The sequence below is a fragment of the Falco naumanni genome, chromosome 6 (genome assembly GCF_017639655.2).
Source record: "Falco naumanni isolate bFalNau1 chromosome 6, bFalNau1.pat, whole genome shotgun sequence".
NCBI classification, from domain to species: domain Eukaryota; kingdom Metazoa; phylum Chordata; class Aves; order Falconiformes; family Falconidae; genus Falco; species Falco naumanni.
In genome coordinates, this window is record NC_054059.1 from 7,006,141 (window position 1) to 7,023,542 (window position 17,402).

The window sequence follows — 17,402 nt, forward strand, 5'->3', positions numbered from 1 at the left end:
AGCGTCCCATGCACTTATCGCTTTTATGCCACTAGAAATACTTGTGGGATGATCCTGGTGGGCTTCCAGACCCTTTATGGGGCAGGAGTGGCATGAAAGGGTGGCAGCGGACTGGAAATCCAGCCCCACTATTCTGCTCAGTTCTTTCTTTGCCAATGCAGATCATCAAAAGCTACTTTAATCTTTCAAAAATGGGTGGTTTGAATTAATAATGATGTTGACAAGATGCTATCTAAATGAGTTATTCCACTTCATTACATCTATTCCAAAGTCATTACCAGAGATCAGAATGACTATCAGGCATTCTGGGTATCAAACTTTAATAATGGATTTAGTAAATTACCCAGTGTCAGTCCTGAGAGAGAAAGACCTGTTCATCCCTACCAAAAAATTAATTTCTTTAACAATGATACTACTATTAATGTACATAAAATGCATACATTCCAGTTTTAAAGGAATGGTATGCATGTTCTGTCTTCTTCACAAGCAGTTATCAAATAGCTTTATAATCCCAGTGAAATTCAGTGTAAATAAAAAGCAATATCTAATCCTGCATGTTACACAGAAAAGGCTGTTTATTCCTATGAAACCTTACTAAAGAGACAGAAATGCATACAATTAATTATTGAAAAGACATATAAATATGTTAGCATTATGCAGTGGGCTAGCCTTCCTCTACAGCAGTCCCACTCAAATTCATCAAGACCTAACACCCACAAATACTGAGTGTTCTGCCCTGATCTGCCAAGTCTGACACAGTAAATGCAAAAAAGATGCAAAAAGATAAACTTACATATTCTCCACTGTTAAGTGCAGCAGTAAGACTTGCTAGCTGCAATTTACACAGCTGAAAGACACATATATATGTGTCCACATGTTTATCAATACTGTTTGTACACCAAAACATAAACGGAGTATAACATATGTGTATTTTCTATATGACATCTTGCTGTGCCTTTTTATATTATTTTTTTCACTCAGCTGCATTTTCCTGCACATTTTTAAACTTACTGCCTAGAGATTTACTAGCAGAATTGTTTCACACTGAACAAAGATAGGCCATTATTGGTTTTGCTGCTTAGGTCTCTAGCACCACAAACAGCTTATTACAGAAGGTCTCTAGCAGTGCCAGCAATGTAGTAAACACTTCCTCCCCGTAAAGCAAAGGCAGTCCCTGGGGATAATAATACTTACCTTCCACACAGTGAAGTTGGGAGGTTAAATTAGCATTTGTGAAGTACTTGGAGTTCTCTGAATGGAGGATGCCATAGAAATGTAGGCTAAATCAAAGTACGTTGTGAAGCAAAAATGTCAACAATCAATGCTATTCACTAATGGCCATAATTTTTCTATTAGCAACACAGAAATGAGACTTATGCTAGATCTGGATCAGTTATGATTTTAAACTTAAGTCTTCCATACAGGCACTAACTATATACCCAGGGATATAAATAAGTAGCCCAGTAGGCATGGTCAGATAGACAATCTCTGTCCACATCTTGGTCTTGACACGTTTGCTTCTAGAGGCTGTTCCTCTCTTTCAGGTGTAAGAATTTGTAATCATCTTTAGCCTCCTGCTCTTGCAGGCCCTACTCCACTTTTATGCGGCCTCACTCTGGGAGTACCTGGTTATCAAGCCACTTCTCTTAATCCTCCTAGAGATCCTTTTCCCTGTTCTGCCCACTGGAAGCAGCATTTCTTGATGAAACCATACATGCTACATGTGCAAGTATGCATGCTTAAAAGCATCACATTTTTTTAGTTCTAGACTTGAATCCCCTACTTCACACCAAATTTAGTGCAATATTAGCTCCCACATAAGCCATTTTTAATCTGAGGCAGGGTCAATAACTTTGCGCCTGCCAATCTTTGGATCTTAAAAAACCAACAACACTTTCCAGAGCTGCAAGATACTCATAGTACCATCATTTACAAAGAGAGCTCTGGCACTCAGCACTTATTGAAAACAGTCTGTCTCATCAGACAGTTGAAGATTGAAAAATCTCAATAGTGTTTGGTTCGTTCTTCTCATAGGCTGAACTCAACATAATATCATGAATATCTTTGAACGATGCATACTTTTTAAAGCAGTAATTTATACTAAGATCAGGTCCTGCCTCTCCTGTGGAAATTATGCTTTCTTGTGATAACCTAACAGTGTAGCCTCTAAGGAAACATCCCTACCATGGTTTTAAGTATAAAATGAACTCACCTGTCTACCCAATGCCAAATCCATGACTGTTTTTTTATAGTCCTGATTTTCAAGAAGTTGAGGACTGCTTTTCTGGATTTCTATTCTAGTGTAAGCAGCTTTGATGAAACAAGAATATCATCCCAGAACCAGAAAAAAAAAAAAAAAAAGGAATGCCCCATAGGCAAGCAAACATGTCCACATTACATGCGCTACTGGAGAGAACTGTTGGAGGAAGAGCAGCAGTGAGCGTCAAGGTTGCACTGGGCAATGCCTATGCTAAATACTTACCTTCATGGTGTTCGTGCAAACACAGGAGTGGCCAGTTTTCATCCTGTGCTGGAATATATGTTTTTTCCAAGTAAGTGGTAATTATCAGACTGCACAGTGAGCTAAGGAATGGGCAAGGGAACTTAGATTTGTCAATGTTCATTACAGTTCTCTCTGTCAGGATTGGAGGTTGCAAACACCCTGAGTAGAGTCCTGCCCCTGTGAGAGACAGTGGAAAATCTCTCTTTTGGCTTGGAGGCAGCTTGAACCAACCATCCTGCGCAAAGGATGCATATCTCTCTACAGAAATAGTAGCAACATCTACAGCTGGACAGAAAAAAAATGCCAGAAATAAAATCATATCTCTTACAGATGCTCCTGACAAAGAAAATTATTTGTCCTCTTCCGTTTCCTCTTATCAAATGATTTAGCTAATTTGGAGAAATAGAAAAATTCTTCCCCTTTGTGGAAAGCAGCCTATATCCATGGTCCATATGTCTGTCATGAGGGGATACATGGACCTCTCTATCAAGAGGACAGAAAGAGCTTCCTAACATTAGTCATTTTCTCAAAATTCTTTAAAGAGGGCACAAAAATCAGAACTTCAGTAGTCTTGGATTGCCAGTGTCATCCATGCCATACACAGAAATGAAAATTACACCCCAGTCCTGTTGGTGGTATCTGATTATAAAATTGTAAGTCTGACCAGGTCTTTCCACACAGCATCACACTGGAAGGTCAAATATGTTGTTTGCCTGCTGTGACCCCTAATCCTTTTTTCAGAGTAAAAGCTTTCCAGCAAGTAATCTTATAGGATTTGCTTCTAGATATATGCACTTGACTGTATTAAAGTGTTGGTAACGATCCCAGTTTGCCAAGCAATCAAAAATCAGAAGGCCTTAGTCCTTTGTATGGCTGTTACACAGTCAACATTGTGCAAGACCAATTAAATGTATATGGCATGAAGTCAAGAATAAGGAGCTGACTGACTACATCCCACCACCGCAATGGCCCTTAGGTTGCCACTGGAGGCCAGTACAATCAAAAGCGTTCTCCTGTGGGTGGACAGATTCAGTTAAAGAGCAACTTCAAGCTTGGAAGAGTAGGAAGTGAGAACTTACCAAGCCATACCAGTCATGCTACCACTTCAAAAGCATTGCAGAAGAATTTGGTCTTACATTAGCAGACGGAGCTTTCTGTTCAGAGGCCTTAGCAAAATTCTAATGTGCACTGAAAATACCAGAACTATTAAAAGATTAAGTATTGTAAAAAAATAGGAAAAAAAATCACTACGATATACATATCTGCATATATGTTTCAGCATACATTGATGTATCTAATTGCCTAATCCAGTTTCTTTTCAAGTGGACAGAGGTCGTATTTGGTCATTTATGATTTCAAGCCTCCCCTATTAGATATGTGCTTTTATTTTTGCCTAAAACTTTTTCTACCCTCTGGGTTGCAAAATATTACTTGTATTTGACATATATCTGACACCTATTGAACCTCCGCTGAACAAATCTGTCACTGAAATTATAACTTCAGAAATTTCTTAGCAGACTTTGACAATACTTTGCTGTCACTTTCCTGTGCAGATGTGTATTTCTGAACCTAGAGCAGCAGCAGATGGGGCACATGGCATGTGCTTGAGCTCAGCCCTGAAGTTTGCATGGTAGCACACTTCCACTGACCATGAGGAAAATGCATTATGCTCAACCCCAGCAACCTCTTCCTTGTAGTTGGGCTTCTTTCTATAATACACCAAATTCTTATTTGGTTTAAACCTGCTTCTAGGATGCAGAAAAGCTCAAATAAACAGTTCACATCATCTGGCAGAGCTCTTGAGCAGGGCTGGGGTTGTCCTTCCTGGCCTTGACTGAAGGCCCACGCACGCTCTTAATAGCTTTTGCCTAACACTCTCTGTCCATCAGCTCCTGCAGATACTGGATAACATGTACATTAAAAACATGTTGTAAATGCACATAGTTTACCAAAAAGTATTCAGCATGTTAAAGTTACTGTTTAACGGCAGCCCCCCTTTTGCAGAAATGGACAATTTCCCACCTAGATTTGCTGCCAAGAGCCAAACAAGCAGGTGAGATGCCAGGCTTAGGTTTCAGGATGGTAGCAATGCTTTACTGATTTAGCACGGCAAATAAATGAAATTGCCTTCTCCTGACAGCCTTTTCTTTTTGGAAGAATATAGAGATGTTTTCTCCTTTGCAAATCACTGCTAACTGCCTCTTAGCCATAGTTTGTGCCACTTACGCTGCTTCTCCTCAATGTAAGCTACAGCAGCATAGTGCTTGCACTGGCAGAGCAGACAGAAGTTGGACAAGTGACAGTCAATGAAGCATCCCTGGTTCTGTACATGATGGCCATAGCCAGGCTACAGCCGCTACTGTACTAAAATACAATTACCACAATTGTATAATTATTGCAATTATTAATACAATAGCAATTCACCATTGGCAGCAAAATGTTGGCATTTTGTGAGTATGAATAACAAAATAATACACCTTTACCCAAAAAAGCTGGGTTTGCTTGACCAGAAAAATTCAATGAGCACAAAGCCAAGGTAGGTTAGACAACAGTCTGTTGTCTGTTCCATGGATCACAATTTCTATAGCACATGGAGAAATGAAATTTGGGCTTTATTTCAGGCAGCATTCTTCTCTCTGAGGAAACGATGCAGCTGTGATCAGTGCCTTCAGAGTTACTTTGTGTTCAAAGACAGGACCATCAATTAGTCAATAAGTAATAATTTTTAAAAGTCAATTAGTAGTAAATTATCTGTCTCTGTATGCTGCTGCAAATCTGTTTCATGCTGATGTCTGTGAAGCCTAGCATGACTTCACCTAAATTGTTTGACAGATGTTCCCCTTCCCGCTATCAGCAGCTTCAATGGAATATTAAATATTTGTATTTAAGATAACCTGCGGACTTTCTTAAATTAATTCTCACATCTGTCTAATACCAATATACAGCTGCTATTTCTACATTGAATATATTAGAATACACATTACCTATAGAAGCAGCGAGTTAGGTAGCTTTTGGTACACAGAATAAATTCATAGAATGTTTAAATAAATCCATAGAATAAGATTAACTCTTAGCATAAAAGAAAAGGTAAAAAATAGACAAAAATAAGCCTAGCTCAAGTCTGTTGTGTGGAAATTTATTATATTTCATAACTCCAGACTTTTGCATTGGAGGCTCTACCAAGATTATAAAACGAATGACCAAAATCAATACCAAATAGTGAGGAGTTTCACAGGTACTTTTGTAATTAGAGGACTTTCATCCCATTTCTGATACATGTGTCCACCTGTCCCATTTCTGGTCTGTTAACCTTTGTGTTATTGCCAGACCCAAGCCAAAAGCTACTCCAGCAGCAAAAGTTATCCGTGTGATGTGGATGATGAGGACCACTAACGCATCAGTCAACAGAGGTCTCAGATTATGCAGATATTAAGGTTGTCCTGGTGGGAACCAGCATGCTGGAAAAGGGGAAGGAACACAGCTGGTTGCTCTGTACAGAACAGTACAACATATGCCAATCACCACCTTTCTGTAATCATCAACACTGCAATATGCCAGTCGCTCCATATTCTGCAGAACATGACCTTGGTTTGACATGGCTTAACGACCAGTAGAAGAGCCTGTTAGCTATTCTTTGTATAACTTTCTCATATCAATTCTCTCTCTTCTATAAATGACAAATTTTAATTTTTTAAGTTCTTCAAAAACACAAAAAGGCATTTTCTATGGGACACAGAGTGTGTACTCACACCTCCTAGCCTGTACCTGTACCACCGTGTATTGTTCTCGTAGATTCAATTAGTTTCACAAAATTTAACAAATAGTCTGCTTGGATTGTATGAGCACATTCAGGCTAGGTCTTTCATGGCCCATCATACTGACTGGAAAAATTGACAACCTGCTTTAATTTCTCATTGGTGCTTTTTGTCACAGTAACCAAAGGAACTACTGGAAAAGCTGCCGTTAAAGAGGTACAGAGGCTGAATGAATTGTTGTGGACAGACACCACCCAACACCAGGCGATGAGGTTATATTTCACAGCAGAAGCATAGAAACTCCTGGGTATTGCATGATTTGGGTATCTACTGGTGTTTTGCAACTTCTGCTGCAGGTACCATAGAGGGAGAATACTGGCTCCATCAACCTGATACAAAGTCAGGAGGATGCTCCTCCTTTCAAAAGTCCTTTTCTCCCCTTTCCCAGAGCTAAACAGATCTGTTGAGGACTGTTGGTATCGCTATGGTTACAGCCAGCCTCTCCAGGAGCGCTGTTTGTACCACTGGCCCTGAGAGCATGAGGGAGAAGCAAAGCGCTGGGCCCGACGCTGGCCTGGGCACAGAGGGGATGGGGTCGGAACCTCCGCCTGGGCCGCGAAGGCAGGAGGAAAGGGCATCGAAGCTGGCAGAAGAACTGGAAGAGCTGAGAGGAAAAACTGGGAAATAAAAAAAAGCAGAAATACAGTGAAAGAAAACCCTAACTTAAAGTGCATGAAATAGAGCCTATATGTTTTACATCACCTGAGACATGGGCATCTCTGGTGCAGAATTCAGGTGCCTCTAGACGTGCCTCCTTCCCTCCATGTGGGTTTCACGGAGCCAGCTCACCAGAAAACTTTGCGGGACGGAGTCTAAAACTACCTTGCCAAATGGTTACCCCAAGCCCCTGTCTATTTAGGCCTGCGGAGCTCCCGCCGTGGCCTCTCCTTATTCAAGATGGTTCCTATTTCCTGTGTGGCTTTTATTACAAACCTGAAACCCTGTTTTGTGGGGTTTGTGGGGTTGGCTTATTCTTTTGGATGGTGGTGGTTGTTTTTAAATCCGAAAGCAATACAGCTTCAGTAGAACACATCCCTTTACTCTGAATTGTTAACTCGGGGTCTTGTCTCGCTCTCTTGAAGCGTCTTGGGTTTTCAGAAAGATCGTCATGCATCAAAAACTCAGATGACGTGCTTGTTGAGAATGAGATTTGCCTGAAATACCTCTTGAACCTCTCAGGGTCAAGTGATCCTGCTTTTGCTCAACAAAGTCTTTGTATGTGGCTGTCAATGGAAGTCCATCAACCAACGCTGAGAAGAAACAGAGAAGCCCCATGTAGAGCAGTACTGACCGAACATGGTACAGACGTAAACAAGACAAACTTTCATAGTGGTTTTCATTCATGACACTGGTTATTTGTTTCTGAATATACAAGTAATGGCAGATAAATTAATATCTTAAATTTGCTTCTGTAATTGCAGTCCTGCAATTTGTTCCTTTGCATACTCCAGATCATGACTTTGCCATCTGCTGGCTTAGAACCAAAACACTGGAAGAACTCTGTTCTTTGCATTTAAATTCAGTTTGCAATACATAAATTTTAAGGCAATAGTACAAATTGTCTGGCTTATCTTCTGCTTAAATATTTTGACAATATGAAGATATAAAATGAGCTGAATATTAACAATCATAGTTTCTGGTAACACAGCTGAGAATCTCAGTGACAGAAGCTACTGATAACAATATGGAGTAGTTCAGAAAGTATCCAGACCTTCACACTTGAAGATGTACACTAGTCATTAATAAGATGTCACATCACTAATTAAATACTTTGTGTAGCGAAAAATTGAAAACTATCTTGCTTGTGGCAAGTAAAGCTTCTCTAAATTCTTGTGGGGTGGAATCAGCAAACTCCGAAACAGTGTCTGTATTTTTTCTTCTACTATATACCAGTTTAAAAGAAACCTTCTGTCTTTTTGGAAGTCAAGCCATTCTAAAATCCTGTCAGTATTAGCGAGAAGAATTCAGAATCACTTTTAACGCCGTTAATGGAACATGAAGTATCTGTAGATCCCTACTGTTTCTCTTCTCTGAAATCGATTGGTGCTGTGACCCCAATAACTGACTGTGAAGTACAGAGGAAAAACTGTTTGTGTGCCTCTGCTAAGACAAGCTTTGAGGTCCCCCCAATCACTCCGTTAAAGATGAATCTCTAAGAATGGAAGTTAACATTTCTGTGGTAAATTAAACATGGTTTCCAAATATTACTAAAATTTCTCCGTACTTGAAAAATAGGCTATAGTAATGCTAAAGAACAGTGTTATATTATCTTTCTGTGCAACTCCAGCATTTATCCATTTGCTACCGATTATTGAATAGAGCTGAGAAGCAGAGGCACGTTTGCACTATTGGAATATAAGTGTCTCACTTATGGGAACATTCCAAGTTTGCAGACCCCTCATGCCTATTGCTAGCGTTTTGTGACATATGCTTTACATCTTTTTTGGAATGAAACCCCTCTCTGTATTCAAGCACTGCATTTGAGAAAACATTTGAATCTTGAAATCCAAACATCTCTACCTGCTCTGCAAAAAGGAAGGCAATTGAACTAGTATTGAAAGCCTGAAATTTCAAACACCTTTCTTCAATGTAAACAAGCACCGTTTGAACAGTTATTTTGGAAGAGATTTTCCATAAAATTGGAATTTGAACTTTAGAGCATTGTTTTAACAGGATTCCCAAGCTTTCAGGCTACCTAGGACTTGAAAGTCTCTTTGTTGTTAGGTAAAAAAGAGAAAAAATTAAAGAAATAGTAAAAAAAGTTGCTGTTTCATACTGTCACAGACCACGGTCCGTTGTCAGTATTCTGCTCCTGGCACAATGAAAATGGTGCTGTATGACTTTGTATGCAACACAACCCAGTTACCACTTCATATGCACAAATCTTCAGCGCTGCCTGTACATCCTGTTTTCTTCAGCTAATTAATAACATGCACTTACACCATCTTCTGAAATTTGTTCTAACGGCAGCTCGCAGTAATTGCTACCAGTACCATTTCCTTTAGACCCCACCCCCTTAAATCACTTTACTCCAAAACTAAGTTCAGCCAATTTATGGTAATATATGTATGCCACATTTCTCAGTACTCCACAGATCACCCCGTTAGGCTTCAACTACACAAGAAAATTGTGTAAAATAAAACAAAATATACCCTCCCTGGCACAGCGCTGTGGTGCAACCCGGACCTTTGGGGTACCTTAGATAACAGAAATAAACCCCCTCCGGAGCCATATTTTGGGTATCTTTGATAACAATAACAACATCATGAAAAGATTCTGGAGAAATCTAGTGTGTGTGTGCAGTTCCGGGATCCCTCGGCGCGTTGTTTTAGGCGTTAACGGCGGGACCGCGCTGCAGACAGGGGAAGCACCAGTGGCTCCCCCGTCCCCAGCCTCCGGGCCCCGCGGACACCCACCGGGCTCCCCCGGTCAGCACCCCCGTGGGAGCAGCTCCGGGCGGGAGGCGGGAGGCGGGAGTCGAGGCGGGGATGGGGATGGGGATGCGGGTGGGGGTGGCGGCGCCTCGCCGCACACCGAGCGAGGGCGCGGCGGGGCGGGGGGCTCTGCCCCGCGGTACCGGGTGGCCCGGCCCGGCCCGGCCCGCTCGCACCGCGCGGGGTCACCTGACTGCGCCGGGCCACCGATCTGCGGCGGCGGCGGCGCTCCGCTCCGTCCCGCCCTCTGCACCGGGGTAGGGGGCGGCGCTGCTGCGGCAGTAGCGCGGGGATTAGGCTGCGGGAGGATTAAGCCGCCGGCTGGAAATAGCAGCGGCGGCTGCCGACGCCCAGCGCATCCCCGGCGGCGGGAGGGGGCAGCCCGCCCCGCACCTGGGGCTACCGGGGCCGGGGGGAGGGAGGGGGGGGCTGCTGCGCCGCGGGGGCTCCTCACCGGCGGGCAGCGCGGCGGGCCGGGCTGGGGAGCGGTCGCGGCGGGAGGCGGGGCGCTCTCCCCGGAGCGGCGGCGGCAGGAGGCCGGCAGGGAAGGACGCACTGACAGGTCGGCCGCCGGCGCTCGCTTCGTCCTCTTCCCCCGCCCCGGGCTGCTGCATGGCGCTGGGCGCCGCCGCATCCAGCGGTGCCCCGTTCCCCATCGCGGGGGGGGGGGGCACCGGGAGGGCATAACATGGCGCAACGGTGCCATAATCCCCCACCGGGGAGGCGGCGGGGCGGGCGCTGCGGCGGGGCCGGGGCGCGGCGGCGGCTTCTCTGCGGGCCGGCTCGGGGGGCGGGCGCTGCCGGGCAGGTGGGGGGGTCCGGGTCCTTTCCCCCCTTTCCGGGGGCTCGTACGTTGTTTGTGTGCCTGCTGCCATCGTTATTTTCTCCTCGTCCTTTCCCTGCAGCGTCTGAAATACCCTTCTTCTTCTTTTTTTTTTTTTTAATTTTTTTTTTAATTATTTTTTTTGCCCCGGGCGGCTGCTAGGGAGGCAAGGGTTTACACAAGGGGGCGGGGGGGGGCTGCGCCTCGGGAGGGGCCGGGCGGCCTGGCGGACCATTGTGCGTGTGGCGTGGCCGTGTGTGTCCGTGCGTGTCCCTGCCGTGCCACCCCCGGCCCCCCCTCCCCTCGGCGATAAACCCGGGATCTCCCCTTCCCCTCCCGTGTTTTCCGCAGAGCCGAGCAGGCAGCAGCAGGCACGCCAGGCGAAGATGTCGGGTCAGACGCTGACAGATCGCATCGCAGCTGCTCAGTACAGCGTTACGGGATCAGCCGTAGCCAGAGCCGTCTGCAAAGCCACCACGCATGAAGTGATGGGGCCCAAGAAAAAGCACCTGGACTGTGAGCATCCCTTTTTCCTTTCCCCAGCGAAGGCCCGGGGCGGCGGGGGCAGCCCGCGGGGCTCCGTGCTGTGCCTCTGAGCCGTCTGGCCGTCGCGCTTGCTGCCATCCAGCTTGCAAACTGGAAGGTTTATGAGATGTCTCCAGGAGAGGATGAGTTATTGTTGCATTTCGTCTCTTATTGCATAATACTGCTCTTTCGGCCATATTTTTTTTTTTTCCCTGATGACCTCTTGCCTTTTATCGAGGAAGGCAGTGCGAAGGGTGCCATGTGGAGCAGGGGCTCGGAAAGAGAGGAGGGAATTGGACACAGGGCAGAACGGACATGCGCTTGTCACTGTCTACTTTGGTGAGGATTACACTAGGCAGAGACATAAATGCTACGCCGGGAGCTGGCCAGGCGCTGGTGGGAGTGTGGCCATCTCCACAGCAGACCTCTGAAGGGGTTTAGATGATGGTGTGCTTAAATGGCAAGGCACTTGGATAACGCTATGCTGTAGGTTGGGACAGCCTTTGGAGAACGTAAGGGCTGTTGCTGAGGTCCCAAATATCTGACAGCGACTTCATGAGCTGTCCGATAGTTTACAACATATTTTGTTGAAGATGGCTGGTGACTTTGTCTCATAGACTTATGATCTATTCTGTACTGGCATTGGCTAGTTAATGCATGAAACAAGGCTGAAGTCAAAATGTTTCTTAAAAAACCAATGAGCTAGTGATGTTTTGTCTTGACAATTTTGTTTCTTTTCAACCCACTCAACTGTCAGTCCCTGCTTGGAGACACCAAGGAGTAGAATGGTGAAAGAATTTGATTGCATGAGGTTAATTGGCCATGTTTACCAGTAGTAACTCTGTCCAGCATTTAACTCAGTAGATCAACAGCAGGTTTTAATGTCTAAAATTAAATGTTTTTTCCCATTCTTTTTTGGGCATGACAAGAAATGCTTTCAAGTAAAGATCAGCAGGTTTTATACCAAGCGGTCTTTTGGCTGCTGGCTGTTACTAAGTAATGCTGGTGCAGGTGCATGTAAGTACAGTTCTGATGATGATGTATTTATTAAAAGGAGGTACTATTACTTCTGGAAGATATTCCAGATTTCCATTCTAATGACTTCTTACCTAACCCTTGAAGTGGCAAACAGCATGCCCATCTTCCAGTATATCTAAGTACTCTTGTATATATGTCTAAGAGATGCTGACATAAGCAGCATTGATTGAAGACTGACTTGAGTCTAAACCATTGTTTAAATAGATCAGTGGTCTTGATAGATATCCTCTCCTGTTTTCTTGTAGATTTTAAAAAAACCCAAACATCTTGGTTATTGATGTCTCCTATGTTGCTGCTTTGTAGCTGTCAACACTTCTTAATCTGTAGGTTGTGTCTGGACTGTCCTACTGTATCTGTTACTCAGCTTAAAAAAAAAAAAGCATAGCTCTTGTATGTAGTAGCATGCTGTGTCTCTGTGTGTATTCTTATATATATACATATATATGTGTATATGTTTATATATATAAATAAAAGTACTATCTAGAATAGGCAAGATTAAAGTGAGGTAGAAATTATTTACTGGTGCTATATTAAGGTCTGGAAAGGGACTGCGTTTGGATATCGGTGCTAGTATTACTCCTTCAGAAAATGAGCTTGGGGGAGACTGAAGCTGGTAGTATTCCATGTGATTTAATACCCGCCTGCGTGTAAGACACACAAGAGGAAGAGAAGTGATCATTTCCTGGGGACATCAATAACTATTAATTTTTCCTTCTATTTTCCAAGCTTATATGTAATAGCTGAGAGTTTAAGTATCTGGTATCGTTAGAGACAGAATCTTGTTGGTGGGAGATAGGCACGTTTAAAATTGTGAACTAAAAATGAAAATCAAGCTCATGTTTTAAAAGAAAAATATTCTCAGGCTCTTAAACCTGAGGCATCTCCTCATAACTATGAATTGATATACAATTCCTTGAACTTTGATGTATGTCTTGTGAACAAGTGTTGAAATGGGCTGTATATAATTGTAACGAGAGTAAATCACAAGTTCATCCACGGAAAGAGCAATGCCCCCACGCACGCAGGAGGTACTGCTGTGTGGAGGTAGATCAGAGGCACATGGCTGACTGCATTTCAGGGTGGGTAAGTAGCATTTGAAGATAGGGAGAAGGGAATGAAGGATAACACTTGCCAATGCCTTAAGATAAGCTTTGAGTCAAGGTGTGAAGGATTTAGCTAATTAAAGCTTCAGGTACCAGAAAGCGATGGTTGGAGCGGTGCTTTATGAAGAGCTGTAATTCTAGTATTGGTGTGGGAGTTCTGAACCCTTAGGGAGCTTCATAATTTTATTTAGTTTCTTAGTGGCCAGGTGTGATGTCACACAACCTATCTTCCACTGCCCTGTATAGCAACTGGGCTTTGTAAATTAAATGGAGAGATCAACTATTTAGCATGAGTTAAGTAGTCCTGTGAGGATGGGACACAATCGTGCCTGTCCTTAATGTTTTTTGCAGGAGGTATTAGTTACGGAGGGTTATAAAAAGATGATAGGTGACAAGTTGTGGGGTCATTTTTTGATTTGGTTTAGTTGTTTTTTGGTTGTTGGTTGTTTTTGTTTGGTTTGTTGTTTTTTTTAAAGTGAGTACTACCTAAAGGGAATTTGCTCTGAGGAATAAAAAGCATGATCTGGGTATGAGTGCATGTGTGTGAGGAAGGGAGAACAGAATGAATGTCTTCTGTGAACAAAAGCTGAGCTGCTAAGTGTTTACCTTTGTGTGGGTTTTCATACTTGCATAGCTTTCAAATACAGGCTTTGGTATGGATGTTCTGTAGCGTCTGTCCTTTGGCATGGGCTCTGGGTACCGCACAGGCTTGTCACGTACTGAGGTACGATTAGGTTGCTATCATATACTCATTAGTGAGATTTACCATGTTCTTGAATGCCAACTCTCATACTAGTGAATTTCCAGCAACTGCTGGGAGTAGTGTCAGATGGCATTAAATGCATTTTGCAAGTCCCTGTGGGGAGAAAAGGAATGTAAATCTAGGATGTTCTGATAGTTTGGGGCAAGCTGTTGCAGTTGGCATGTTAGAGCTCTGATCCTTTTGGACTTACCAAACTGGTATTATCTTAAAGTTGTCTTGAATTCACCACAGTGGTATGGATTCATCTCCCTCAGCTACCCACACAGTATTAAATAAATAACAATTAGATACAGCAAATGAGGCGAGTATTCCCATGAAGAAGTGGGGGTTAGCAACTTGATTTTGATGCAGCGAGAAGAGCCATTGCAGAGTGGGTGAATGAGATATATGGGCTACTTCAAGGTGTGGTAAGTAGTTCAACTGGGCAGGCAATCCTAGTGCACAGCATAGAATTTTCATTCTCAGAATTGTTGTGAAAGATGTGTTAAGGCTTCACTGAGGGTTTAATTGTGGGGGGCAAGTGAAAGGCAGCTTCCAGCCTTGAATGGGGGTGACTGATGGTATCAACAGGGAGAAGCTTTTGGAGGAGGGAACCAACTTGACTTTCAAATGTTAAAACACACGATAGATGAGAAGAAAATAGGTAGACTTGAATTCAGCTCCTTTTATAAAGGTTCTCACTCAGAAACAGACTGTCAAGCTCTCATTTAGGGAAGCGAGTTGGAAACTAGCGAGGTTGTTGCATCTGCGGTTGGTTGTAACAAGTACGTGTCTGCTGAAAATGATCAAAGTGGCTGGGATTTTCCTTGACTTATTTTGTCGAGTGAACTGTTTTGCAGCAGGAGGAAGTTCTGGAGTGTGTATTCTGAAAAGACCATGTGATGCCTGCTTACTTCTTCAGACTAATTCTCGTAAGGTAGAAGGCCCTTCTGGAGGCCTGAACAAGAGCTGAGAGATTTTCATGAAATGTGGAAAAAAAAGCAGATGAAAATCAGAACTTGATTTTCTGTGGCTGTGGAGATGACCTGTGTATCTGTAGTAACATCTTTCCATCCCAAGTCTAATTTTGCATATTTGTATGTGGCTGGCAAACAAAGGCTCTAAAAAGAAACGTATAGTTTAATTCATGCTGGTAACTGAACTGCAGGGCTGGTATCAGTATTTTACTTATACAGACACTTTAGTTTCTGCAGTGATTTGCCTTTCTTCTACAAGCTGTGGGCATGACCTGAAGTTTGAATCACTGTAGTATCTTGTGTTGAAACAGGAGTGGCTGTTGGGCAAAATCAATGGGTTAAACTTTTTTCCTAGTCTCAGTAAGGATAAAGTTGCTAGTCCCCACAGGTTAGTCTTAGAAACCTCTGTTTCATTCCTGAGGAATAAGTCTGTCTCTGTTTTTTGGAAGAGGGGTGTGTGGAGGGGGGTGTCAGTGGAGCTATCAGTGGAGCTATCTTGAGTCACTAGATTTCAGCGACTGTTAAGGTTAACTTGGATGCATATTTCAGAAGTTGTTTGCTATTGAAGTGATCTGGGGTGTGTTCCAAGTCTATTGGCACTTGGGCTACTTTCCTAGCGGGAGTAGCGCAGACGTACGAGTACTGCATTGCTCTGCAGTCCAAGTGACACTTTGTCTTTATGGCTGTGGAAGTACCTTCAAGAAAATTGCCAAGAATGGAGTCTCTGTACAAACAGGGCTTAATCCTTTGCACTTTACTAATGAAACTACTTTTGTATGTTTCACTGTATTTTGTATTGCAGCAATTGTCACAGTTTCCAGGTATGAGAGAACCGACTTTAAGTTAGCATTGAAGATCAGCAGCAATACACTGTTTTGGTGTTTGTTATCACAGCTGGGGTGTATTCTAAATTGTGAACCCCTTGTGACCCCAATGGATCTCTTTCAGACCTGAAAAGAAAAAAAATCTAAACAAGCAATTCTTTTCTTTAATTCATTAATGGATATTGGATTAGCACATTTATTTGTGTGGGTGTGTATGTATCTAGGGACTTGTCACTGGCCTTTATGAACAGGTCTCTGTTTCTGTGGGCTTCTCGTGTGTCCTTTCCCAAAACAGTATTGAAGACTCACTTCATTTGGAAGTGTGTTGATCTCTGAATAGGAGTAGAAATGTCTATCATGGGCAAGGGGAGCTAGTAAGAAGGCTTTTTAGATTAGTTGATCTTGAGTATTTCAATGGCATTAACTTTCAGTTCCCCCTCTCAGCCCCATACTGTTTTTACGGCGTGTGTTGTACCAAGGGAAGGCTGCCTTTTTGAGTAAGCTAAGACTTGGCTAACTAAAACTTTTTCAAAATATGCTTCAAGTTGAGTAGAGGTTTGAATTCGTGTTAAGATACGAAAGTTGAAACATCTGAACTTTCTGTGTTTTAAGTTGTCCTATGGTACAATGCCTAAGGAAAGGAAAGGGAGGATGAGGAAACAGAAGGGTGGGTAGGCAGTGTAATATTAAACTTTCTTTCATCCAAACAGTGTAACTTGATAAAGCTAGATTGACTCGTCCTACCCTCCCTCCCCTTGTTTTTTCCTCAGCCGAAGGCATGTATTCTTACTCCGTTTTCAATAGTCATCAAGATCCTTCTGTTAGATATTCTTTGTCAAGGTCATGGGTGACACAATCTGGGACAAGTCAGGTCTTTCTGCTGTACTGACTACCATGAGTAGACCTTGATAATGGAGTAGCTGTGTCTTTCTCTGAGTCCCCCTGTTCATGAGATGGTCAGTATGGCAGTGATCAGTCCACAGTTTTAAGAATTTCTATTTAGTAGTTCAATATGTTTCATAGTAATCTCATAGTGTTACTCCCTTAGGTCCTGGATGGCAGCAATTGAACATCTTTCGAACAAACAAAATAAAAATCTGCGGTTTGATTTCCTGTGGTTTGATTTGATCTGTGCCTCGTGATTTCCCAGCCTGGTTCTTAAACCCATTATCTTCTGTGTGTGCCTTACCTGGGCCTGTCCTAGTGAGGAGTTCTGTGAAGTCTCCAAGAAAGTGCTCTGTTGGTGTGGTTGGTCCATGTTTCTGTGTCTCTGCCCGCTGAAGGATCCTTTGAAGTGCTTAAAAGTAGATGACAGCATGACTCCGAAGGGCATAGAGCATTTTGTATGCTATTAGTCTTCCCTGCTTCTTGCTGAATGGAGAAATTGGTAGCCAAGGAGGAGAATTTGCTGCCCTCTTAGTCTCCACTTCCAAAGAAATGCTAATAGAGCAGAAGTGCACCTGCTTCTAGTATTTTTTCTGCCTCTTAAAGATACTCAAGACTGCTTTGCTCTTCCTACCGTACTTGCCTTTTCCCCAGTCCTGGGTGTCCGTGGCAAGGTGTTGGCTGCAGGAGTGGCCTCTCCGAGGAGAGACCAGGGCATGCACTGTGCCAGACG

General features: G+C 43.3%; 1 protein-coding gene across 32 annotated transcripts in view; it reads left to right on the forward strand.

The window, feature by feature from the left end:
* The first annotated feature begins 9,890 nt into the window (after nt 1-9,890).
* The window catches only part of SNAP91 (synaptosome associated protein 91), a 71,098-nt gene continuing 63,586 nt past the window's right edge, over nt 9,891-17,402 (forward strand). For 31 of the 32 annotated variants that reach the window (XR_005828457.1, XM_040598086.1, XM_040598074.1 and 28 more), the window contains exons 1-2: nt 10,195-10,314; nt 10,927-11,091. Coding sequence is in view for 31 of the 32 variants with exons in the window: in XM_040598086.1 (XP_040454020.1) it covers nt 10,962-11,091 (130 nt within the window). In the remaining variant the exon portion in view is untranslated. Of the gene's footprint in view, nt 10,010-10,194; nt 10,315-10,926; nt 11,092-17,402 lie in introns of those variants that run through there. The other variant, XM_040598075.1, reaches the window with a different exon arrangement.